The sequence below is a fragment of the Nannospalax galili genome, unplaced genomic scaffold, assembly GCF_000622305.1.
Source record: "Nannospalax galili isolate Female #2095 unplaced genomic scaffold, S.galili_v1.0 scaffold473, whole genome shotgun sequence".
In the NCBI taxonomy this organism is placed as follows: domain Eukaryota; kingdom Metazoa; phylum Chordata; class Mammalia; order Rodentia; family Spalacidae; genus Nannospalax; species Nannospalax galili.
Window position 1 is genome coordinate 2544015 of NW_008334092.1, and position 25491 is coordinate 2569505.

General features: G+C 47.7%; 2 protein-coding genes across 3 annotated transcripts in view; both read right to left on the reverse strand.

The window, feature by feature from the left end:
• Positions 1-3248, reverse strand: part of Smim12 (small integral membrane protein 12) — a 13870-nt gene extending 10622 nt beyond the window's left edge. Inside the window, exon 1 of the mRNA XM_008829233.3 lies at positions 3129-3248. The gene's annotated coding sequence lies outside the window, so the exon portion shown is untranslated. The remainder of the gene's footprint in view (positions 1-3128) is intronic.
• Positions 3249-9934: 6686 nt separating this feature from the next.
• The window catches only part of Dlgap3 (DLG associated protein 3), a 74121-nt gene continuing 58564 nt past the window's right edge, over positions 9935-25491 (reverse strand). For both annotated transcript variants that reach the window (XM_008829235.3, XM_008829234.1), the window contains exons 9-12: positions 13307-13791; positions 12231-12322; positions 11730-11873; positions 9935-10819 (exon numbers count right to left, since the gene is read on the reverse strand). In XM_008829235.3, coding sequence (XP_008827457.1) covers positions 10601-10819; positions 11730-11873; positions 12231-12322; positions 13307-13791 — 940 coding nt within the window. In that variant the 3' untranslated portion in view covers positions 9935-10600. The remainder of the gene's footprint in view (positions 10820-11729; positions 11874-12230; positions 12323-13306; positions 13792-25491) is intronic.

The window sequence follows — 25491 nt, forward strand, 5'->3', positions numbered from 1 at the left end:
CAGAAAAACAAATGACGAATGTTCTCCCTCATATGTGGATCCTAGCACCAAATCCCTTTAAATTCCAGGTCCTTTTAATAAGATGCTGCTGTACAGTAGTCTCTTCTGCATGAAATAACTACCATCACCATGACTATCGCTAAACATTGTCACAACAGGGCTTGTTGACAGTTGTGCTCATTCATTAAAGGAGGGCCAAGCAGGGTCATTGGACCCTTACCAGAGTATCCAGCCACTCTTCCCAGTCAACTGTAATTTGGCCCTAATCACATATGATGTCCTGGATTTGGGGAGGGCTAAAGTATACAACCTGGGGGAGGCTAGGAAGAGAAGGCGTGACACATGCTGGGTAAAGGCTTTCCAGTGCGCATACCCTCAGTTCATATATACACCTCAGCAACCCCTCAGTTATCTTGGTAAGTTAAGCTCAGTAAATTCATTAGTTCCCCAGTAAAATTTTAATCAAACATTGGCTTGACACTAGAGCCTTAAAATGGAATAAGCATTGCTTAGCATCCCCAGGAAAAGTCTCACAACAAATGGAATATCTGTTTGTTAATGCTATTATGTCTCATAATTATTTTTTAGAAAAAAAAAAAAAAGAAAATGAGAATGTAAAAGATGTTAAAAGGATATGGGAATGAAGACATTTTCCAAAATAGACAGAAAAATTCAAAAAGCCTAAGCAAGTGATGAAGGTCTGTTAAAGGATAAGACAAAAATAATATATACATAATCTTAAAATTTCTATGGTCATAGGTTAGTCAACTAGTTTAAGGAACAAAATATATATCTAGTCAAGGTTTATCTGAGAATATTTGGTTTTTTATCCAAGATTTATCTACATACCACATGCTAATTAAAAGTACAAGACGGGTCGATCTAACCTTATTGAATAACAGCCATACTTTGACACCTATACTAATGTGGTCAGAGGGACTTAAAGGACAGTTTTTGCCCCCTGCCCTCCAAGGTCGACTAAGTTCCAGGGGACTATGGAACATCTCTCAAAATGTCCCGTAACTGTGGTGAGTCACCTGTCCTCTTGTTCAGGGACACCATGGAGACCCCACGGGATCGATTTGAACCAGTGTCCAGTCTACAAGAGGAGGGTCAACTCAGAGGAAACATTTCCTCCATGCTTCCAAGTGAACCCAGACATGGTGGAGCAGGACCTTTGACTCATCTTCACATAGATGGAACTGGTAAAAGAAAAGAGCCAGGAGCTCCTCCCAAACCCATGTGACCCCTGAAGAACAGATCCTCAATCGACCTTACATGTAAAAATAAATTGATTTATTTGGGCCAACTGTATGGTCTTAAACACCCAAAAGGAAAGTATAACCAAAGAGTAAAATCATCAGTATATTTCTTTAAGAGTTCAAGGGATTACCAGGCATGGTGGCACACACCTTTAATCTCAGCACTTGGAAGGCAGAGACAGGCAGATCTTTGTGAGTTTGAGGCCAGCCTGGTCTACATAGTGAGTTCCAGGACAGCTGGGGCTACAAGGAGACCCTCTCTCAAAAAAAGAACATCTAGTTTCTAAGTATGGGCAGGGAGCAAAAGTCATCTTAAATCTTGGTCTGTAATACTGCAGTGCCCACCTGTAGCTAAAGGAGACAACCTGCTATTGTTCTAAAATGATGGAGAAATTTGTTTTCTCCCCCTATGTAGAAGCCTTTGAGAAGGAACTGACACTGATTCTAACCACTCCAACAGCTATCAAAATACCTGAAAGCAAATCCTGAATCCACCACTCTAGAGTCCAGCCTTGGCAGACAAAAGGAAAATGAGGAGGAACCAAGGGAGGGATGCTTTTGGAAGCCCTTGTCAAGAAATTCCAATGGACTCTAACATGAACATTTGAAAATTGCCCTCTTCTGACTTTTGTCTAGTTCCCTGTGTAGAACTTGTAATCCTAATTACTCTTGCCTTTACTTCTCCTTCACATCTCTTATTCACCAGTCAAGGACTTTCTTTTCCCCCTACAGATAAGAGTTATGCAATTTGGGAATCTTTTAGATTAAACCCACTGAAGGGATACCCCAATTGCCTCACCCTGAGTCCCTGTTCAGCATGGAAGCCAGAGCAGTCTTCGTCCTGGTTCCCTATTTGCAAGGTGGGTAACCTCTTCAGAGGATGGTGTGATAAGAACAGGAGGTAGGAATTGACTAGGTAGGTAGGGTAAAAAGATCCCAAAGAAAAGTAGCTGGTTTCTTCGCTAAATAAAACGCTCAATTCCTTGGGCCTCTTAGCAACATAATCCGTTCTAAAAGCCAAAAATGTCAAACGTATTTGGGAGCTTTTATCTAATCTTTAAAAGATTTTAAAGTTACTTCTTCAGAGGGGGTAATGTTAGAGTAGCCAAAAGCCCCATAAAAAATAAATAATAAATAAATAAATAAATAAAAGAACAGTACATGAAGTTATCAGAAAAAAGTGATGGGGAGCTATGAGAGGAGTTGGAGGGGAAGGAGTGGGCATGGATTTGATGACAAAACACCTTATATGCATGTATGAAATTCTCAATAAAAAAACTTTTTTAAAAAGGGGGCAGAAGTGAAGCAAATGGTTTGGCTGATCACAAGCAGCTACACCCCATGAAGTCATCCCCAGGGTGTCAAAAATGAGGTGGCATTAGTGTCTAGCAAGTATTTTCATCCCGTCCTGCAGAGGGTCTGCCAGAGAGTCGGGTACAGGTCTAGTGGCTGGGAAACCCGTCCTTGTGCCTAGGCCCATGAGAAACCGCACTGCAAAATTGGAGAACTAACTACAAGAGGTCCGAGAAGGTGGAAAAATCAGCCGGGACAGCTACTCCAGCCCAGCCCGGGATAGGAGCGCCAGTGAGGTCAGGGCCCAACACCTCCAGAGCTTCCTCCCTGCGCTCCAGGTCCCCGGTTCCATCACACAACCCGCGCGGCCGCGGCGACCTCCGGCCTGCAGGCGGCTGAGGCCGCGAAGTCAAGTCGCACGCTGGGCCACCAAGAGCTGGCCGGGGCCGGGAAGGACACGGGGACCATCCCTCCCTCAACTCGGAGGACAGGGCCAGGAGCCGTCCCCACGGGGCTGGCGGCCGCGGCAAGCCGCTCCAGGGAAGGGGAGAGCCCTCAGCTCTGCGAACTCACCTGCGGTCCGGCCCGCTCGTCCCGGCCAGGCCCGGAGCTCCGCCTTCTAGCCCGGAACTCACGGATGGCGCCGCTCCCAGCGGCCCGCGGGGCGTCGCCCCGAGACCCCGCCCACTGCCCTTCGGCTCTCTAGGAGAGCGAGGATTGGTTGAGCTCCGGCGAGATACCGGAGGAAAGAAGCCAGACATCCACAACCCGGCCGGCTGAACGAAAATGGAGACGACGCCCCCTAGCGGCAGGGAGGTTTCCCGGTGACGTAGCCACGTGCTTTTCTGGTGGAGAAAAGTCAAAGGTCATCCATGCGTTGATTCACTGAAGTGCATTAGGCATCTTCTGAGACCTACCAGGGTCGGGTGTTACAGGAACGGAAACTCCAACCCCGCACACGAAAAAGCTTCCCTTAGCAGAATCTAAATTTTTTGATAATCTAAAGCTTTATAGCCTCTTTGTTTTCATACTTTCTAGCTACATGATTTGGGGACCATTGTTTTCTTCCACATAGAGTTAATAACACCCATTTTCACAGGGATGTTGTGAGACGTATATAAAGCGCTGTGCCAGGAAGCACAGCAAGCAGAGAAATAGATGGTGAGTTTTCAAATAATTGAAACAGTGAAACCTCTGTACAAGACCCTTCTGTCTGTTACAAGTATCCACTACCTCTGTATTTTCAGTCGTTGAACTGATGTACAGTTTATCACAAAGGGAAAAGCCTCATGCCCAAGTTCCTTAATGCCCAAAGCGCCCTAGTGGCTCTGCCTTCCCAACTTCATCCCATGGAGCTCAGTCTGACAACTTTACTTACTGTTAGTAACACATACTAAAACAACTTCATAGCTCTGTACCTCTGCCTATATTTTTTCATCTACCTAGAGGGCTCTATCCATGTTTCTCTAACAAGTAACTCTGACTCATTCTTCAAATTCATGGATACTTCTTTTATAGGAAGCTTCATAGACTGTCTAAGTTCAGAGCTTTCTCTCTCTCTCTCTCTCTCTCTCTCTCTCTCTCTCTCTCTCTCTCCCTCTCTCTCTCTCTCTCCTTTTGAAACAGGGTCTCCTTGTAGCCCCAGCTGGCCTGGAATTTGCTTTGTAGACCAGACTGGCCTTGAACTCACAGAGCTCACAGAGATTTGCCTGCCTCTCCCTCCCAAGTGCTGGGACTACAGGTGTGTGCCACCACGCCCGGCAATCCTTCCTCTTTCATAGCAAGAGCCCAAAGCTAAGCCTGAGAAATATTTAGGAGACTGTGATTAGCAGAACTTCCTTATGGGGGCATTGAATATGTAGAGATCAGAATTGTCTAGAATACTAACTGGCATTTAGCCAGCCAGTCAACATTAGGGATACAAAAAGGACTGTCCTCAGGACTTTTCGGACTGATAGAGAAGCAAGCAGACCTACAAAATGTCAGCAATCAAAGAAATATAACCACAGAGAAACATCAGTCCATCCAAGAAGAGTCAGGAGTGCTCCCCAGAAGGTCAAGTCCTTAATCTGTGTCTTAGTACTGACTAGCAGCACCCTGGGGCAGAACTGGTTAAGCACAAAAGCCTTGATTTAAACTAAAATCCCAGCACATGAGGGGATCTCAAGTCAAGGCAGGGGGGATCAAGGCCAGCCTAGACTACATAGCAAGATTCTATATCAAGAAATAAAAAAAGGAACCCAAAAATTGAAATCCAATAGCCATGGGTTCAAATTCTGGTTCTGTCCGTTAAGCTCAGAAACAATACTTACAATCTTAATCTCTCTCTCTCTTCTCTCTCTCTCTCTCTCTCTCTCTCTCTCTCTCTCTCTCTGTTCTGTGTGTGTTTAAAGACATCTTCTAGCAGAAGTGATTCAGCAGGTAAAGATACTTGCCACCAAGTCTGACAAGCCCAAGTTTGAACCCCGTGACCCACGTGGTGGAAGGAGAGGATTCCTGCAACTTGTCCTCTGACCTATACACACATACACACACTCCCTGTGGCACATGTGCACCCACACATAAATCAGTAAATAGATACACGTAATAAAAATTCAAAAGACACCCTTTAGGATTGCTGTATTAAATCATCTTAATATGCATAAAGTGCTTTGCATAGCACTTGGCACTCCTCAGTGAACGCAAGTAATTGACATGTTAAGTACTTCCCAAATTTAATCTTCTTTCTGGTATGCTGTGTCCTCCTTTTTAGGCATTACTTTTGCATTAAGCCACAAAACCCGAGTGATATCTTCAAGGTTTTCCCTTTACATTACTTCCAGCTTATAGTACTTAAGTCTCATAGCTATCACTCAAAGTCAACATCATTATGTCTTTCCTGGACCACTTTAGCAGCTCCCCGACTTCCCATTGCCCCTCCAGTCCATTCCTATTCCCTTGGCCAAAGGGTCCTCCAAAACTTAACCTCCAGTTTAGCCTGTACCCTCAAGATCCCTTTTAGTTATGTCTACTCTATGCCCTCCACACTCTGGCCCTGGCCTGTCATCCTTCCCTGGCTTTTGCTTTTCAAGTCATTCCCAACACATGTGTCTTTCCATGCTTCTATACACAATGGTCCCTTAGCCTGAAATGAATATTCACCCTTCCCTTTCTACTATGCAAAATTCCAATGCATCCTGCAAGACAGTTCACAAGGCTTCCCCAGATTGCCCGCTCCTACCAAAAACCATATTGAAATACAATTGCCATTAGAACTTGAGGTAATTAGGCCAGAAGAGCGCCAAATCAATGGGTGAGATTGTATAAGAGTGAGCTCATTTCCTTCTTCCTCTCTGTCTTCCAGCATACGATGATTCAGCAAAAAGGCCTTCACCATCAGATAGACTGGAGGGTTTTTTTGATTAGTGGGTTTTTTTGGGACTTGTTCTCATGTAGTCCAGGCTGGCCTTGTACTCCCGATCTCCTTTGCCTCCACCTTCCCAGTGCTGAGATTACAGGTGTGAGCTGCTATTTTCTTGTTGGTAGGTTGGTTCTTTTGAGACAGTCTTGCTGTGTAGCAAAGCCTAGACTGGCCTTCTGGCTCAGCCACCAAAGTACTGGGATTACAGGCACGCCTCACCACATCCAGCTATTTATTAAATGAAGTTATTTTTATGTGTATGAGTATATTGCTTGCATGTATATATGTGAGTGCACTCATGTCATGCAGTGCCCACTGAAGTCAGAAGAGGGTGTCAGATCTCTCGGAACTGGAGTTACGGATGGTTGTTAGCCACCATGTGGGTGCTGGGAATTAAACCTGGGTCCTCTGCAAGAGCAGCCAGTGTTCTTAACTGCTGAAGCATCTCTCCAACCACTATTTATTTTTGAAATGGGATCTTTTTTCTTCCCCTCTTTGGTCTTTTTGAGACAGGGTCTTCCTGTAGCTCCAGCTGGCCTGAAACTATGTAGACCAGGTTGGCCTTGAACTCACAGAGATCCACCTGCCTCTGCCTCCCAGTGCTGGGATTAAAGGCGTGAATTCAAGGCCAGCCTGGCTGAGATGGGATCTTAATATGTTGGCTAACAGTTGTTAGATGCCATGTGGGTGCTGGGAATCGAACCCAGGTCCTCTGTAAGAGCAGTCAGTACTCAACCACTGAGCTATCTCTGAAGCCCCATTTTTTGTTTGTTTGTTTGTTTTTGGTCTTTTTGAGACAGTGTCTCCCTGTAGCCTGTAGCCCCAGCTGGCCTGGAACTCACTATGTAGACCAGGCTGGCCTTGAACACACAGAGATCCACCTGCCTCTGCCTCCGAGTGCTGGGACTAAAGGTGTGCACCACCACACCGGCTTGTTTTTTGTTTTTTAAGACAGGGTCTCTCTATGTAGCCCTGGCTGGCCTGAACTCCTTACGTAGACCAGGCTGGCCTGGATCTCACAGAGATCCACCAGCCTCTGCCTTCCAAGTGCTGAGATGAAAAGTGTGGGCCACCACACCCAGCAAGATTGTCTTAAACAAAGCAACACTTAAACAGCAAAAGCAAAATGACATTGAGTATGGTGATGCCTGTCTTTAATGACCTAAAACTCACTATATAGCTAAAGATAATTTCAAACCTCTGAGCCTCCTGCCTCCATCTCCCAAGGGCTGGCATTATAGGCATGTACCATCACACCTGTCTTTTTAGACATCTTGAAATTAGACCTCCCAGCCTCCAGAGCTGCGGGCCAATTAATTTCTCTTGCTCTGTTATACCTATATCTGTTATGTCAGCTCCTCTGGGAAAGCAGACCTCCCTCCAAACCATAACTTTCTGCTTCTGGGCCTGGTTATGGGTAGACTGTGAGCCACTTGAACACCATGCCTGGATCTCATCTTTCACATATTTTTAGGGCCCAGAACAACTACCTAGGCCACAGGGCCTCCTCCACCAAAAGAGATTGTCCCATATCTTCACCCCCTGGGGACGTTTTAAATAAACACTCAGAGCAGGATAACCAGAACTACAATTATGGACATGTCTCCTTGTGCCCAGACCCATTTACCTTGTAATTCCAAGAAACCTAGCTGTTAATGAGAAAAGACAGTCCCCACTAAAAACTGTATAATGTAGACTATTACAACTCAGACTCATCACCTCCCTAACTTCAGGATGAGGAGTTAAGCTCTCCACGCCCATTTCTTCATCTGAAAACCACAATACCTGCTACATAGGATTGTTCTGACAGTTCAAAACTCACTCATAGGCCAGCTTCAGGGTTGAAAAAACAATCTCAGAGAAACAATGGCCCTATCTGCAAGGTCTGTGGAAACAGATAAGGATTTGTAACAGAAACTGTATCTTCCAGTTCCAAGTGTTCCCAAGCCTGGCCATGCATCCGAAGCACCCGGAGCACCTGTTTAAAACCCATTCAAGGAGTCAGGCGTGGTGGTGCACACCTTTAGTCCAGTTCCAAGCCAGCTGGAGCTACAGGGAGACCCTGTCTCAAAAAGACAAAAAAATAAAATAAAATAAAAACAAAACCCACGAAAAACCCATTCAGGGCAGTCTATTCACTAAGTTCTTGGATCAGGTCCAGGATTCCTATGGGTTCATCTCCAAAATGATTTGCTTTGGGGAATCCTGATCATACTGGAGGCTCTCCCCATGTCATATAAATGTGTAAAATGTTTTGCTTTTCTCCCAAATGAGCCTGGAAAAAATATTTGCATCATTCTCTGGTTCAGAATCCTCCTACAGCTCCCAAGGTGCTCAGAACCCAGGTCCACCTTCCTTCAACAGAACCCAGAAGTCCGTATAACCCTGAACTTCAAGTGTCATTTCTTTTGAGGCCTTTGCACAACTGTTTCCTATCTTGGGACATTCCTCCCAGCCCCAGCCCTCCTTCAGGGGCTGCTTCCTAGTTATTCCTGATGCTCCCATGTTTTTCCTCTTCCTCTTCTCCTAAGACCACATGCCCCATAAAAACAGAAACTAAGGGTTGGGGAGACAGTTCTGTGGGTAAAGTACTTGCCAGCCAAGAATAATGGCCTGAGTTTGGATCCTCAGCACCCACATAAAAAGCCTGGCACAACGATGTATGTGTGTTACCTCAGTGCTGGGAAGGCAAAGACGAAGGAGCCCTGGGGCTTGCTGGCCAGCTAGTATAGCTGAAAGACAAGCTCCAGATTCAGTGAGAGACCAGGTCTCAAAAACCAAGGTGGGCATGCTGTGGTGTCATATGCCTTTAATCCCAGCACTCAGGAGGCAGAGGCAGGTGCATCTCTGTGAGATCAAAGCCATCCTAGTCTACATAGCGAGTTCCAGGACAGCCGTGGCTACAAGGAGACCTTGTCTCAAACAATAAACAAACAAAATAAAACAAGGTGAGTGACCAAAGAAGACACTTGGCATCGACCTCTGGCCTCCATACATAGGCAGGCAGACACACACACACGTTTGCAAGCTCACACACACGAACACATACACATGTACTCAAATAAATAAAAATTTAAGAACAGAAACCACATTGCTCAAGGCAATTTCCATGGTGTCCAGCAGTGACAAACATTTGCTGAATAAATGAATAAGAATTCGCTGGTCCAGTGTGGCCCAGAACAGCAGTCAACCCTACAGCTGCCTTTTCCTCCTGCCTCAGCCCCAAGGGACCAGAAATGGGGCTTTCTGGTGGCAGCTGCTGTCAAATCATTTCCAAGCTGGTTTTAAAATCTCATGAACTGGCATTAGACCTGGGCCCACTACTTCTAGCTTTGTGACTCCAGAGAGTCCCCTTAAGCTCCCCCGAGCTTCAGCTTTCTTGATTGTGTGAAACACTCACCCCTTATCTGACCCTCACAAGCGTTCAGTAACTACTAGTCACGACTTCTAGCTTTGGGTTAGCTTCTCAGTGAAGTTCTGTTCTTCATAACTTTTCCTGCAAAGTGTCCACTCACAGGAGGCATCTTAGGAAGTGGCAGCACCAATATGGAGTTTTCTGCTGCTGACTGGGTAGGACTGGAGGAAAAGATGGCACTGTGTCCCCCATGGAAAGCATACATACATTTGTTAATATCTAGCAATAACCAGGCTCCCTGCTTATTGCACATGGGCTGTGTGCCAAGCATTGATCTCAGCGCTTCCCTCTCTGGTGGAACCCTGTGAAGACTGGGAGGAATGGGGGGTTGACTCCCTCCCCTTGCCATGCCAGCAGGACCCTTCCTGGAAAGCACAGGACCTTACTGTGACCACCAGAATCCCTCTTCTCCCAGCTGACCTTTCCCCACGGGTTCAGGTTACCCTGCCATCTCCAAGAGCGCGCCTGTTCCTCTTTCCTTCTCTTCATCTCTCCGACCCCCCTCCACCGCCTCCCACCCCCACTCCGCCTCCAGCAGAGGTGGACTCTTCTGGAGAGAGCGGGTTCCAGTGCAGTTCTGCGGTTTTATTTTTCCTGGGATACTCAAAGGGATGTGGGAACAGCCACAGGTGTGGTGAGGGAAAGCCCCTGTCTCCCCTCCCCAGATGTGGGAAAGGGGAGAGGCCCAGGCGCCCTGGTCCTGGGTTGGTCCAGCCACTGTGGTCCCTGGGCCCTGTGGGCAGAGGGCTGAGGGTGGAGCCCTGGAAGGATGGGGCGGGCTCCTAGGCGAGGGTTCGGGATTCTTCATAAAAAGCCACGAAGCTTGATCCCCACGAAGCCCAGCCCCGCGGGGTGTGTGTTGGGGAGGGACGCTGAGCCCAGATGGGGGACCCGGCCCGGCCTGGCCCGTGGGGGGAGGGGGGAGGGTAAAATAATGGCAGAGATGGTGCCCAAGGGAAGAAGATGGGGACAAAGCGTCGGACCAGGAAGATGGAAGTTCCAAGTGAGGGGCGCAGGGCGGAGAGGCACGGCCCCCTGCCCAGCCCGAGCGCCACCGCGTGGGATCAGGAAGGTAAAAAACCCACGAGCGTGTGCCGGGCAGGAGCTGGGGCGTGCGGTGCCGGCGGGGCGGGCGCACGCGGCGGCCCGCGATCACAGTGACCTCGACGCTGGGTGTACAGTACGGGTAGAAAAACGCGGGCCCGGGCCGGGCTGGGCGGGCCGGTCAGGTCACAGCCTGGTCTGGGCCTCGGGGATGTAGATCTCGATGCTGTCCGCGCTCTCGGTGGCCGAGCTGTGACGGAAGGAGGCGGCACGCTTGGCCGCCAGGAGCCGCTTGCGCGCTTCCTGCCGCTGCCGGTCCACGGAGTCCAGGGAGCGCTCCTTCACTGGCACGCCCCGGCCCCGCGAGGGCTTCTTTGGTATCGGCGGAGGGACCTTCTTCTCCTCCTGTCGGGAGAGCGCACGGCTGAGCTGGGCGGTGCCGCAGCATCCCGACCCGTGCCTCCCACGCCCCAGCCCACGGAGGGATGGAAATCGCGGGCTCAGAACAGGGCAGCGCTTGGGACCCAGACCCAGGCTAGCGCAGGGTACGCTTGTTCGGACAATGTCAAAGCCAGTCAAAGCCCCAGCACCGAGATACCAATGCGGACCTTAGGCGCCATCTGGTGGAGCGGTTCTCAACTGGATGCATTAGAATGCAGACTAGAGAGGTTTGCTGAAATCCAGGAGCCAAAGACACCTAGTTGCTTGCCTGCCCCGTCTCACTTCTGATACCCATCGCAGTCTAGCAAGCTGAGGGCTCAGGGGATGCTCAAGGCTCTACCCTCTGCAACTTGGCCTGGGCTGAAAGTCATCTTATAGAAAAGTTACTTATTTCTTTTTATCTTTTTGTTTGTTCATATTTTGGGACAGGGTTTCCCTGTAACCCCAGCTGTCCTGGAACTCACTATGTAGACCAGGTTGGCCTCAGTCTCACAGAGATCTACCTGTCACTGCTCCCTACATGCTACCTGTCACTGCTCCCTACATGCTGGGATTAAAGGCATATGCCACCACACCCATCATAAGCTACTTATTTCTACTCCTCCAACTGCAGCTGGTCGGAGGTGGCCAAGGAAGCTCTGGAAGTTCAGACAGTGATGAACAGTCAAGCCGAACACACGAAAGTGACTAGGAATGCAGTTATTTTGTTCAGAGCTGTCTTTGCTGCCAGTGGGTTTATTTCACTGTGACACTTCTCCACCCCTTTCGTGAAAGGCATCACACAGTGTAGCCTCTTAGCCTGAACTTCCCCACCCCACACCTCTTTATGTAAAGTCATTTTCAGAGTGTGGCCTTTTGAAATCCACCAGCATACCTTAGGTTCCAGGAGTTTCCAGCTGTTGGCCTTGAGTTGCTGTAGCTCCAGGAACTTGAGGGTCACATCCTCAATGGAGAGCTGCAGGAGGTCCCAGAAACCCGCCAGGTCCTGGAAGGTGGGCACAGGGAACGCAGTGGGGTCCTGCCATGGTAGGATATACAGGGGAGGCAGCCAGTCAGGGAGGGCTGATCCCAGTCAGGATCAGGGAAAGCCCCATTCAGTCTCATTATTACAAACCTCATCTTGGGGGAATGTGAGGGATAGGGCACAGGGGCAAGAAAAAGCTCAGGTCCCTCCTGCCTGGGCGCAAACACCTGGCCTGACCTCTAGACACAAAACTCTGAACCACAAGTGTCCAACCTTTTGGCTTCTTTGGGCCACACTGGATGAAGAACTGTCCTGGGCCAGAGATAAACCACCCCTGAGGCACAAAGACCAGGTCCCACCTCACAGTCACACTCCCATCCGCACACAGGCTGACTCTACCCTTACACTCACCATGCTTTGCTGACACAGCCTGAAGAACTGTTGGACCTTCTGGGACAGGAGAAGTTGTGTACTGCCCACGGCACTGCGGATCTTTTCCAGGACTGGGGAGCAGAAGGAAGCTCAGGGAGGGAAGTGAGATCTCTCTCTTCGTCCACAGTCTCCAGGAAGTTTGCCCCGAGTGACTCCCGCCTCCGTTGTCTGTACTATCCACTCATCTCCTCCAGCCCTTTCCCCATCCCATCTTCAAGTTCCTGACAATAGGTCCTACCCAGTCTCACCAATAAGACTTCAGCCTCAGGAGCTGATGCTCCATCCTCCACACAGCCTGCATTTACCAAGTGCTGGTCCTTGGGTATTCTTCTTCCCACCCATGTCCCCAGCCTAGCCCTTCAGCCATGGCCAGAGCATTGGCTTAATGAGCACCCACTGGAAAAACTCTGTCATGCATCAAGACATGCCTCCTTGGCTCATTAAGAAATGCTAAGTCATCTCATGGACATGACACTGATCTTCCTTCAACTTGGGGATTCTGTGAGAAGCCTATGGTTCCCCTCAGACTGAACTCACAGGGAAGAGTCATACCCTCTATGACAGGGTTATTTGCTGGGCTGAGCTTCCATCTCTGCTTCAGACATCATCTGACCCCTCTGACAAGGTCGAAACCCTGTATCTTTCACTGAGGATTTCCAGCATCCCCTGAGGGAGCCATTCTCAACAACTGAACGACTGTGTGGAGTTCCCAGCTTCACCAGGTTAAGACTGGATCCCCACACCAGTCCAGATCTTTACAGAGACTGGTAGCCATCTCCCAGAAAAAACAAAAACAAAAAACACAGCTTTTTGCCTGGTTATGGTCTCCCATTGCCAGCCCTGACTTCTAAAGCTGTCCCCTTCCAGAACTCCCAGCATACCCTGCTGTTAGTGGGAACCCCAAGTTCTACAATTAAAGGACCAATGAGGAGAGAAGCTGGGGCTGAAGGGAGGGATCTGTTGATACGCCGCAGCCCAGACCATCACAGTGCCCTAGTAGGGAACACACAAGAGGCCAGGGCCCCACCCCCCTTGCCCGACAGCGGTGGACTCACTCTCCTCCGGCAACTCATAGTCCTCAGCCTCGCGCTCCATCTGCTGGCACCAGTGCTCCAGCTTCTCTACCTCTGCCCGCAGCATCTTGATGAACCACTCGCCATCCCGTGGGCAGGGGGACGTGCGGCCTGAGTCAGGGAGGCTACGTGAACCGCGCTCCATCCAGGAATCACGGCGGCCGGACCCGGGGCCGGGGGCGGGGGCGGGGGCAGGGCCCGGCGACCCATCGGTGGCCGGTGCCTCATACGGCAGTGGGTAGCCCTCGCGGTAGGCCCACTGGCCCTGCGTGTGGACCGTGCGGAAGACTGAGTAGGTGGGGGCCCGGGGCCCGGGCTGGGGCTCAGAGGCGTGCCTCTGGAAGGAGCGTCCAAACTGCAGAGCCTTGTCTTCTGTGGCTACCGTGGCCAGGCCGGCTAGGCCCTCCAGCTCCAGGTCTGCCTGCACACCAGCCGTTACACTGTTGGAGCGCTTGAACCTTGCCCGCCTGCGGAGGGAGACAGATGCCTGTCCCCTCTGTTTCTGCCCAGGTCACCTTCACCCTTGCCCCCTACCTCCAAGCAAAAAAACAAGATAAGGAAGTGAACCTCATTATGACCATAAATTCACACACTCGAAATCAACCAGCCTTTGCAGCTGCCCTGCCTCTAAATAGCATTGATAGTCACAAAATATTTAGCTACATGTACTCGATGGCCAGAACAGATATAACCAACCTGCAGAGGTCAGTTGTAGGGCAGACCAGAGGGTTCTGGGTGGTGGTGGCTCTTGACCAATGAATATGGAAGCATTTTGGTATTTTTCTCTCCATTTTGCTATTTGAGAGAGGGTCTCGCTTTGTAGCCCAAGTTGACCTGGAACTCATGATGCAGCCCAAATTGGGCTCAAACTGACAGCAGTTCTCCTGCCTCAATCCCCTCCTGGGATTATAGGCATGAATCACCTGCCTGGCTTGCAATTCAACTACCTTTGTAGTCTAACAAAGGTAGTTGTATACTGGTTTATACTGGCTGTACAATGTGTCCTCAGAGAGAGAAAATGAGGCTTAGAGAGGTCCCAGGTTACCCAGCGAACCAGTGGCAGGGGCAGGATTTGGACCCAGGGCTGTACTCTCAATGATATCAGGTGCTAGAATTTGCTGCTAGAACTCAGAAGAAATGTCTAGGAGTAGCTCTGGCTGGAGGGGGCCTACAGCTGGGAGGCCTCCTCCCTTAGGGACCCTGATGGCTCAACCCAGAGCCTGGCCAGACAGTCTGCCAGAGCCAGTGGAGCTGAATTAAGTCGTTGGCAGGAATGACACAGGGCCTGGAAATTTCTTGTCTTTGAGTTAATTATATGCAAATCCTATGCAAAACAGAAAGTCAATTGGCCTTGTTCATTTCTTTCCCTCTCTGAGTTCAGAGTAGGGGCTCTTTTCTGTAAGGAAGTCAATGAACCCCTACAAAGCATGACGGTGGGGACAGACAATACTTGAAGAAGTAAGAGTCAGGAGATGTGGGGGGCAAAGAGGAACAGAATGGTAAAGTCGTCTGGGAATTCAAGGACCTCCAAAGAAAGGCCTATGGGTCCTTAGTTACCTCCACCTCCGCATGGTCAGAAGAGAAGGTCTTATTGGCCAGCTCCAGGGACCTGTCCAGTTTCCCAGGAGACTCTCCCAACCCCCGCAACTTCAGCCTTCCTCATGCTGCCCAAGCCTTCTCTCCTTGCCTGCCTGCCTGCTTCCCTCCAGCTGGCGGGCTGCCTGCTGGGAGCCTGTTGCCATAGAAACCAGGCCCAGAAGGATGCTGCAGGACTCAGGAAAGAGAGATGCACTCATGTGCAGTCTCCAACAAGCCCTATGTCCCCACCCCCAACCCACCCAGAGAAAGAAAAAGAAAATGTCTTGTCTTCCACATGGCTTTCACCTTGGTTTTTGCCCTGGGCACCACCCTCCTTGAAATGGCCTGACCTCCCTTCAGATACCTCAATATAATGCAGAAGAAGGAAAAGACCCAGAAGGCAGACAGACCTGGGTCTCTTTCTTTTTGAGACACTGTCTCTCTGTGTAGCCCTGGCTGGGCTGGAACTCTCTAGAAGGCCAGGTTGGCTTCAAACTGAGTTCTTTTTAAAAATAATTTATTTTTATTTATATGTATATGTGTGTAGGTATGTGCATGTGAGTGCAGGTACCCAAGGAGGCCAGAAAAGGGCATCAATCCACTGAGGCTGGAGTTATAGGTAGTTGTAAGCTACCCAACATGGGTTCAGGGAACCAAAACTCTGGCCTTCTACAAAAGCAGTCTGTGCTCTTAACTGTTGAGCCATCTCTCCAGCCCCTAGACCTTTGTCACTGTGTACTTTTGGGAAGTTATCCATCCAGGCCATCTAATATCTGTGAAGGTATATGTAAAATACAGTCTGATATACAATTATATATTATACATAGATACACACACAAAAACACACATAAAAGATTATATGAATGGGCCAATAATTGTCAAGATATTTTTCTGTCTACAATTGTACCTTTTAAGATCAGGAGCCCAAACATTCCCCCCCAGTCTACCCTGAGACTGGAGTAGTCATCCTAAAGCTGAGCCCTTCTAAGTCATTTCCCTGCTCAGCAACTTCCCATAGCTCCTCACTGCTAGCAAGAGAAAGCCAGACTTCTGTGTGAGTGTTCATCTAAGACCCCTACACTCTGGATACCTCCTCATCCTCATCCTCATCTACACGTTCTCCTTGATCTCCAAATAGATGGCACATGATTCTGACTCCCAATCTTTGTACATGTCATTCCCCTGCCTGATACGGCCTTCTTCATCCTCACTCCGTGTCCATTTCCTGCTCAAGACCCTCTTTGTCTGAGTTCTGTGACTGCCCCCAAGATCATTCTCAATTCTATACCCCTCTTCCTGAATTCAAAGGCAGCCCCAGTATAGTCTAACTCTCAAGACACACCTTGGCTCCCTATGCATATTTTGTGCCTTTGAGCTCCATTGGCCTGTGGCTCCTTCAGGGCTCCAGCAATTGCAAACATCAGAGGTCAAGACATGTTTACCCCAATAAATAACATTTCTGAAACTATCCCTGTTTCCTGTTATAAGAGTTTTGAGTCTTAAATGTCCCCCGAGGCTCAAACGTTTGGATAACTGGTCCCCAGTTGTAGACAATGTTGGGAAGTTGTGGGACCTTTGAGAACTGTGACCTAGTTAGCAGAAGTGGGTCACACAGGGGTGGGCCTTGAAGGTTGTTATCTACTATATTTACTTATGGTACAGGCCAGAGCTCTCAGCTTCCTGATCCAACAATAAATAAACAAGCCACAAGCTCACATTACCATGGACAGAACGCTCCAGCCCCCATAACTTCCTTGTCATTGGGCAATGGACCCTCTGAAACTGTGAACCAAAGTAAATCTCTCCTCCTTTAAGTTGTTTCTGTCAGGTATTTTGTCATAAAAAAAGTAACTAATACACCCATCACTTCCACTAAACATACTTTGTCTGTCCTTTGGCGCCACTGGGTCTGCTGCCTGACCTCTGGGAAGTTCCACTTGTCAGATTCCACACTGTCCAGGACAGAAGTCCAAAGTGCCCCAGGCTTCATGGTTCTAAGTCCCTACCTCAATGAGCTCTCTCAATGCATGTACCCCAAGGAAGGCCCAGGGAGCTGAGAAACTACTGGGATCAGTAAAACATGGTCCTCACCATCACTCCCAGCCTGGAGCCCAGGGTGTGCACAGGATGGACAGGCAGGAGTCAGTCACTTTTGTGAATTAGCCACTAGTGTGAAACAAGATCACAACAAAAAGGGGCACTGGATCTAATACCAGGGGAGCCTGGACATTTCACAGGTGGGTGGGTGGAAGAAGTGCAGAACACAGAGGGGAGGATGGGACCAGAAAGGATGGGATCAGGAGCCAACGAGAGGGCTCAGTGAGTAAGGGCACTTGCCACCTACCCTGATTACCTGAGTTCAATCCCAAGACCCACATGGTAGAAGGAGAGAACTGACTTTTCATAAGCTGTTCTCTGACTTCCACATGTACATCGTAGCACTCACACCAACACACTTATGTGTATGCACACATAAGCACAAATAAACTAATAAAAATGCAAAAATCAGCCGGGTGTGTTGACACGCACCTTTAATCCCTGCACTTGGGAGGCAGAGGCAGGTGGATTTCTGTGAGTTTGAGTCCAGCCTGGTCTACAGAGTGAGTTCCAGACCAGCTGGGACTACAGGGAGACCTGGAACCAAAACAATAAAAAATAAAAAGCAAAAAAACAAAATCAGACAAAAACCCAACATAGAACTGGAGAAATGGGCAGGAGGCTCCAACCTTAGCTGAGGAGCTACTGGCATCTGCTCACTGCTGAGTGAGGGAGAGTTTATCTTTTTTTTTTTTTGGTCCTTTTGAGACAGGGTCTCACTGTAGCCCCAGCTGTCCTGGACCTCACTATGTAGACCAGGCTGGCCTTAAACTCACAGAGATCAGCCTGCCTCTGCCTCCTGAGTGCTGGGATTAAAGGCGTGTGCCACCATGCCTGGCTGAGTTGATCTTTTTTAAGGGAGTGACAGTAGATAGGCTGAACAGGCTCCAGTGAATGAACTCACATGGAGAAACATCTGGGGGCACAAACTTGACTCGACAGGCCTTAACATACATGACAGAATGCATGAAATCTGGTGGGCAGACTATGGGGGAGTGCAGATAGAGGAGGGAGTCTAAATATGATTAAGATGTAGCACATGAAATACACAAAAATTCAATAAAAATGTATACTGAAAAAATGCTTTAAAATTTTTTAAAAATGGGCCATTGCGATGGCTCAGTGGGTAAAGGCACTTGCCACCAAAACTAATGAGTTCAGTCCCCAGGACCCACATAGTAGAAAGGGAAAACCAACTCCTGCAAGTTGTCCTCTCACTACCATGTACAATAAATAAATATAATTTTAAACAAAGCCAGAATAAGGACACAAAGGGGGCTCTAGGGAAGGCTTCAAGAAAGACAAAGCAGCCAAACATAGTTAGGCATTTGGTGAGAGTGGAAGGCTGGCCATGCTCTGCTCCTGCTCACCAGAGGGAGAGTAGGTTTGGTGGGATACACAGGCTGAAGCAAGCTGCAGCAGCTATCAGGAGATGGAAAAAACTAGTCAAAACAACCTCATCAAAGAGCAGGTCTGAGAAGAAGGCTGGAGTGAGGGACATGCCCATCAAAGGAAGGGAAGTTTGTTTAGGGTGGATCTCAACAGTCCTGTCCTGAGGAAAAGAACCTGAGGGTGGGGGTGGGGCAGGAAAATGGTACCCAAAGAGGTTCCTTTTTGAATCCTTGTATACTAACTTCCATGTCAAAAGGGACTTTAGGGACATGGCCAAGTTAAGGATCCTCAGGTGAGATGAATATTCTGGATTATCCAGATGTGATAGTCCATCTTCATGGTCAACCGGATTGAATTTTAGAATTACCTCTGGATGTGTCTGTGAGGATGTTTCCAGAGAGGTTTAAGAGATCTCCCTAAATACCCAGTTGGAACAAAAGAGGTAAAGGGTACAGGAAAGCCTGATGAGCATCAACATTTATCGATCTGGACTTCCTAACAGGTGATACTGTATGACCAGCTACCTCCTACTCCTGCTGCCAGGCCTTCCCCACCATGAGGAACTGTAACCTCTCAAATCACAGAGAAAATACAACCTTCCTTAAGTTGCTTGTCAGGTATTTTTGTCACAGCAACAAGAGAAAAGTAACTAACATACCATATATGTGCAATTTAATCACATGGGTCCTTATAAGTAACAGAGAGAGTTAGGGAAGGAGATGAGGCCAGGGAACCAAGTTTTGCAACACGGACTGAACCTGCATAGCTCACCTTGAAGCCAGCAGTGGCTCTCAAGCCAATGATGTAGGCAGCCTCTATGAACTGGAAAAGGCTGCCACAGCTGGTAACACTGGTCTGTAATCACAGCTACTTAGAGGCGAGAGTTCATATTCAAATTCTTAGTAGGGAGAGTTCATATTCAAATTCTGCCTAGCCTACAGAGCAAGTTCAAGGCCATCCTGGGCAACTTAGAAAGACTGTCTCAAAACAAAAAAACTGGGGGCTGGAGAGATGGCTCAGTGGTTAAGAAACTTTGCTGTTCTTCAGGAGGACCTGAGTTCAGTTCCCAGCATCCATATCAAGTGGCTCACAAGTACCTGTATATCCAACTCCAGGGGATCCAACACCCTCTTGTGGCCTCCACAGGTACCTGAACACACATGACAAGCACAATACATACACATAAAAATAAATATAAAGGGCTGGAGAGAAGGCTCAGCAGTTAAGAGCACTTGCTGCTCTTTCAGAGGACTGGGGTTCAATTTCCAGCACCCACGTGGTAGCTAACAACCATCTCTAACTCCAATTCCAGGGGAATCCAATATCTTCTTCTGAACTCCGTGGGCATTGCATGACATGGGTGCACTTACATGCATACAAGCAATACACTCATGTACATAAAAACAAAAATAATAAATAAAATATTTAAAATAAAGTAACAGAGGCCAGGCATGGTGGTGCATGCCTTTAATCTCAGCACTCAGAAGGCAGAGGCAGGAGGCTCTCTATATGAGTTCAAGACCAGCCTGGTCTACATAGCAGGTTCCAGACCAGCCAGGGCTGCCTAGTGAGACTGTGTCTCAAAAAATAAAAAAGTAAATAAATAATTTGAAGCCAGGTATGATGTCTCATGCTTATAATCCCAGCAACTGGGAGGCTAAGACAGGAGGATCATATTTCAAGGTTAGCATGGGCTACCGAGTGAGACCATGTCTCAGAATAATACCAATTTTACAAATAAAGAAAAAAAAATGGAGGGTTGGGTATGTAGCTCCAGGAAAGAGTACTTGCCTAGCATGCATTGGACCCTGGGTTTAGTCCTCATCATCACAAAATAAAAGGGAGAGAATAAACAGGGAAAGTTGACAAAATAGATCCTTCCCAGACCCTCCAGAGGGACACACTCCTACGACTTTGATGTCAGTCCAGGAAAACTCAGGGCCAATGAGCCCAGCAGTGTAGGATAATAAACACATCTTTACATGACTTATAGTGGCAAAGACAGGAAACAAATAGCCTGTAAAGAGAAACTGAAGATGCAGAAGAGAAAGATGGCAATTCAAGGAGGACAAAATAATAGTGAACATTCTCTGAGCACTTAGTATGTGCTAAGTTAAGCACCTTATATGACTAAACATGCTCAATCCTAACAAGCACTGCTATGATCAGGGTGTCAGCATCGCCCCTACTCACAGGAGACAGAAGCTGTGCTTAGACAGGTGGAATGACCTCCTTAGCCACTAAGAGCACTGAGACAGTGAATGTTCCGATCCAGGCAGAGGCCACTTCACGACTCCCTAACTCAGGAGAGGACTGCAAGTCAGTCACCTGACAGCTGAGCCAGAGCTGACCCCTGAGAGGATGGAAGAGGTGTAAGCAAGGTGGGGGCTGGCGTGGAAGTGGAGCAAGGCCCCAGGAGTTGGCCTTGGTCATCACAGTGATGTGGCCAGGGAGGTTACATGCTGGGGACTGATGAAGGTCAGGGGAAGAAAGAGAATGAGCCGCTTTTGGGGCGTCAACAGAATAGAGGGGTTAAATCTGGTTTCTCTCGAGCCAGACATCCTTGCCCCAAAGCCAGCTGGTGCCTGATTCCCTCATCTTTAAGTGAGACCAACAGTACCAGCTCCAGAGTGATGGCAGATAATAGAAGGGAAGAACTTGGGCCAGCACCTGGCCTGCCATTGTGCAAGCTATTGTAGAGAAGTAGGAAAGTTTGTGGCTCTCGCTGCCGAGAAAGGGAGCTGGCCGAACACAATAGCCCCAGCGTAGAGCTGAGGCCCCAGCTTGGGCATTGTAGTCATTAATTATTCTGATTGCTGTTGATCACTTCCATCTGTTCCCCCACAGCACTCAGAACAAAACCTTTTTTATACTCCACATCACATGGCACTGGAGTGAGTTATTTGCACATCCGTCTCTCTCACTAAATAGGGCAGTTCCTCAAACATAAATGTTGGCTGGGTGGTTGATTGGTTGGTTGGCTGCAAGGATGGTGGAAAGTATTAATTATCCCCAACATTCATTCTCCCTTTTTCCTCAGTAACAGAATCCCATAATTTTAAGCTGGACAGGTGGCCACTTTGGATAATAATTCATTTCCCAATCTCCCTTATAACTAGGTATAGCTATGTGCAAAGTTTAGTTCATGGGATATAAGCAGAAGTGTTATGTACAATTCCTAGAGAGTTTTCTTTAAAAGGACGTGTTGGGCTGAGGATGTAGGTCAACAGCAGAACACTTGACTAGCACCCACAAGGTCATAATAGTAAAAGTGTCATTAAAAAGAGGGCTATGAGCCAGGCATAGTGGCACACGCCTTTAATCCCAGCACTTGGGAGACAGAGGTAGGTGGATCTCTGTGAGTTTGAGGCCAACCTGGTGTCCATAGCGAGTTCCAGGCCAGTTGGGGCTACAGAGAGACCCTGTCTTAAAAAGACAAAAGGAAAAAAAAAAAAAAAAAAGAGTACTATGGGCCAGTGAAGTGGCTCAGCAGGTAAAGTGCCTGCCACCAAGCTTGACCACCTGAGTTTAATTCCTGGAACCAGCACAGTGGAAGGAGAGAGCCATCTCCTACAGGTTGTCCTCTCTGACCTCCAAATATGCACTGTAGCACGTACTCAAACACACAGACACACAGTCACTCATGCACAAAATAAATAATAAATAAATAAATAAATAAATAAATAAATAAAGCCTTTTTAAAAGGAGGGCTATGAGCCGGGCGGGGTAGCACAGGCCTTTAATCCCAGCACTTGGGAGGCAGAGGCAGGGGGATCTCTGTGAGTTCAAGGCCAGCCGGGTCTACATAGTGAGTTCCAAGCCAGACCCGCTACAGGGAGACCCTGTCTCAAAAAGACCATTAAAGCCTTCTTTGTCCTTCCCCTTCCTTCCGAAAGACTAGAATGCAGACCTGACAGCTATACCTCAAGCAGCTATTTGGGTATGTTTCGTTTTGTTTTATTTTGTTGTTTTGTTGACAGGGGTCTCCCTGTAGCCCCAGCTGACCTGGAACTCGCTGTATAGACCAGGCTGGCCTCCATCTCACAGAGATCTTCCTGCCTCTGCCTTTCTTCAGCATGCTGGGATTAAAGGTGTGCACCACCACACCTGGCCTCAAACAGCTCTTTTGGGACACAGACAGCAAGTAAATATCCCTAATGGAGAAGCAATGCCTGGATGCTGCATTTGGAACACCCACAAGCCCTCTGGACTTCTGAGCAAGCAAGTAAGAAAACATCTATGATATTTAAGTCACTGCCATTCAGGAGTTTTCTGTAATTTACAGTCAAACCTAATCCTAACTATAATATATAATTAAATAATATATAATTTTCAAGGTCATGAAGTCCAGAGCTGATGGCCCTATTTGTTTTGGGATTTGGCAGCCAATGCTATAGTTTTCACCAACATCTGTAAGCATGGGGTAGAAACTGGCTTCTGCTATGAATGATCACCAGTGTGTAACAATATATCATAATATTTCTCCCTGGGCCTTTTAACCAGGCTGCAGAGGCCTCCCACCAGTTCTTTCTGATGACAGTGATCCTGTTCCTGACAATCCTGAAAATGGTTATCGTGGCTACTTCCTTCTGTGGCCCTCTGGGGATAACACAGAGACCTCCAGGAAGAAAATGAATTACCCCAAGAGACACAGTATCCAAGGAACGTTCAGTACCCAGAAACTGGCAAGGGTTTTGCCAGGAGGATTTGGCAGCAGGCTGGTGGGGGTAGGAGAAGAGTGGGCAGGAGTGGGGGCAGGGACATGTCAGTCAGACACAACCAGTGCACCTGGAGAAACTCTTCTCTGAGGAAACAGCTAAGACATCAAAGTAGGGTCCCAAGTTCACCACCCTGGCCCAGGGACTGGGACAGCAAGGCAGATTTAGAGGTCATAAAGGTCAGTTAAGAAGTTCCCTGGCAGAGGATGGTGTGATAAGAATAGGAGGTAGGAACTGGCTAGCCATTTAGGGTAAAAAGGCCCTAAAGAAAAGTAGCCAGGGGGCTGGAGAGATGGCTCAGCGGTTAAGAGCACTGACTGCACAGAGGACCCGGGTTCAATTCCCAGCACCCACATGGAGGCTACGAATCGTCCTTAACTCCAGTTCCAGGGGAATCTGAAGCCCTCTTCCGACCTCCACGGCATTGCACAACATGGGTGCACTCACATACATGCAGGCAATACACATAAAATAATAATAAAATATTTTTTAAAATTCTCCAGAAATGTCAAAAGTATTTAGGAGCTTTTATTCAATCCTTAAGAGATTTTAGGGTTACCTCTTCAGAGGGGGTAATGTTAGAGTAGCAAAAAGCCCCATTTTTTTAAAAAAAAAAAAAGAAGAAAGAGTACATGAAGTTATCAGAAAAAAGTGATGGGGAGATATAGGAGGAGTTGGAGGGGAGGGAGTGGGCATGGATTTGATCAAAACACCTTATATGCATGTATGAAATTCTCAATAAATTATTTTAAAAAATAAAATTATTCTATAAAAAAAGAAGCTCCCTGGACAGCCATGAAGAAGGATGAAATTATGGTATTCGCAGGAGAATAGATGGAGGTGGAGGTCATCATGTTAAGCAAAATAAGCCAGACTCAGAAAGAAAAGTAGCACTTACAGGGCTGGAGAGATTGCTCAGCAGTTAAGACTGGCTGCTTTTGCAGAGGACCCGGGTTCGGTTCCCTGGAACTCCAGTTCCAAGGGACCCAACACCTACTTCTGGCATCCTGGGGCACCAGGCACACACATAGTACACATACGTACGTGCATGCAGCCATACACATACAATTTTTAAAAATAGCACTTGCTTTCTCATACACAGAATCTAGATTTAAGGGCATGTGTGTTATGTATGTGTGCGTATATGTGAGTGCATACATGTGTATGTGTATTTATGTATGTGTGTGCATATGTGTGTATGTGTGTGCACATATGTGATGTGTGTAATATGAAAACAGGAAGGAAACTATGTGGAAGGAGGAGGGTTTAAAGGGTGGAGGGAGAAGGGAACAAGAGAGAACGAGACATGAAGAACAGATAAACATCCCATGTTCTCTCTTATGTGGAATGTTGGTTTAAAAAATATTTTTTATTTATTATTTTTATTTTATGTGTATGAGTGTATTGCCTGCATGTATGTGAGTGCACCCATGTCGAGCAATGCCTCGGAGGTCAGAAGAGGGCATCGGATTCCCCTGGAACTGGAGTTAATCAAACGTGGGTCCTCTGCAAGAGCAGTCAGTGCTCTTAACCACTGAGCCATCTCTCCAGCCTGATGAAATGTTGGTTTAAATATACATGTCTACATATATGCACAGGCAGATATCTATGACATGAAAGCAGAGGGGGCTATTTGGAGGGAGGAAAAAGACCAGTGGGAGGAAAAACAAAAGAAGGTAGTGGGGGTGGAATATAGACAAAGTCCAACGATACACTTGTATGAAAATGTCAAAAACAAACTCATTATTTTGTACACTTGCTAAAAAATTTAATTTTGAAAAAAAAGAAGCTCGGTGTGGTAGCACATTGCTCGAAACCCCAGCATTTGGGAAGCAGAGGCAGGAGCATCACTGAAAGGTCAAAGCCAGTCTGGTATATGAAGCAAGACTCTGTCTCAAAAACAGAAAGCTGAAAGCTAAGGAATAGTGTCCTCACCCAGGTCTGTCAGCTCCTCAGCTCACAGATGCAGAGCAGCTGCTGGACTGTAACTTCACAAGGGTGGGAGATTATGAGGCTGTTCTTTCAGCATACAACCTGCCCAAGGTCCTAAAGGCACAAGTGGCCATAGTGGGAAAAAGAAAAGAGTGGGCAGACCTTCCTATATCAATGGCCCTGACTGAACCACAGGCACTTAATGCAGTTATGTTTAAAGTTTAGATAGATAGGGCTGGAGAGATGGCTCAGTGGTTAAGAGCCCTGGCTGCTCTTGCAGAGGACCTGGGTTCAGTTTCCAGCACCCACATGGTAGCTAAGAATTGTAGCTCCAGTTCCAGGAGATCTGACGCCCTCTACTGTCTTCCACAGTCATTGCCCAACACAGGCAGGACTCATATACATATAATAAATAAATAAATAAATAAATAAATAAATAAATAAATAAAT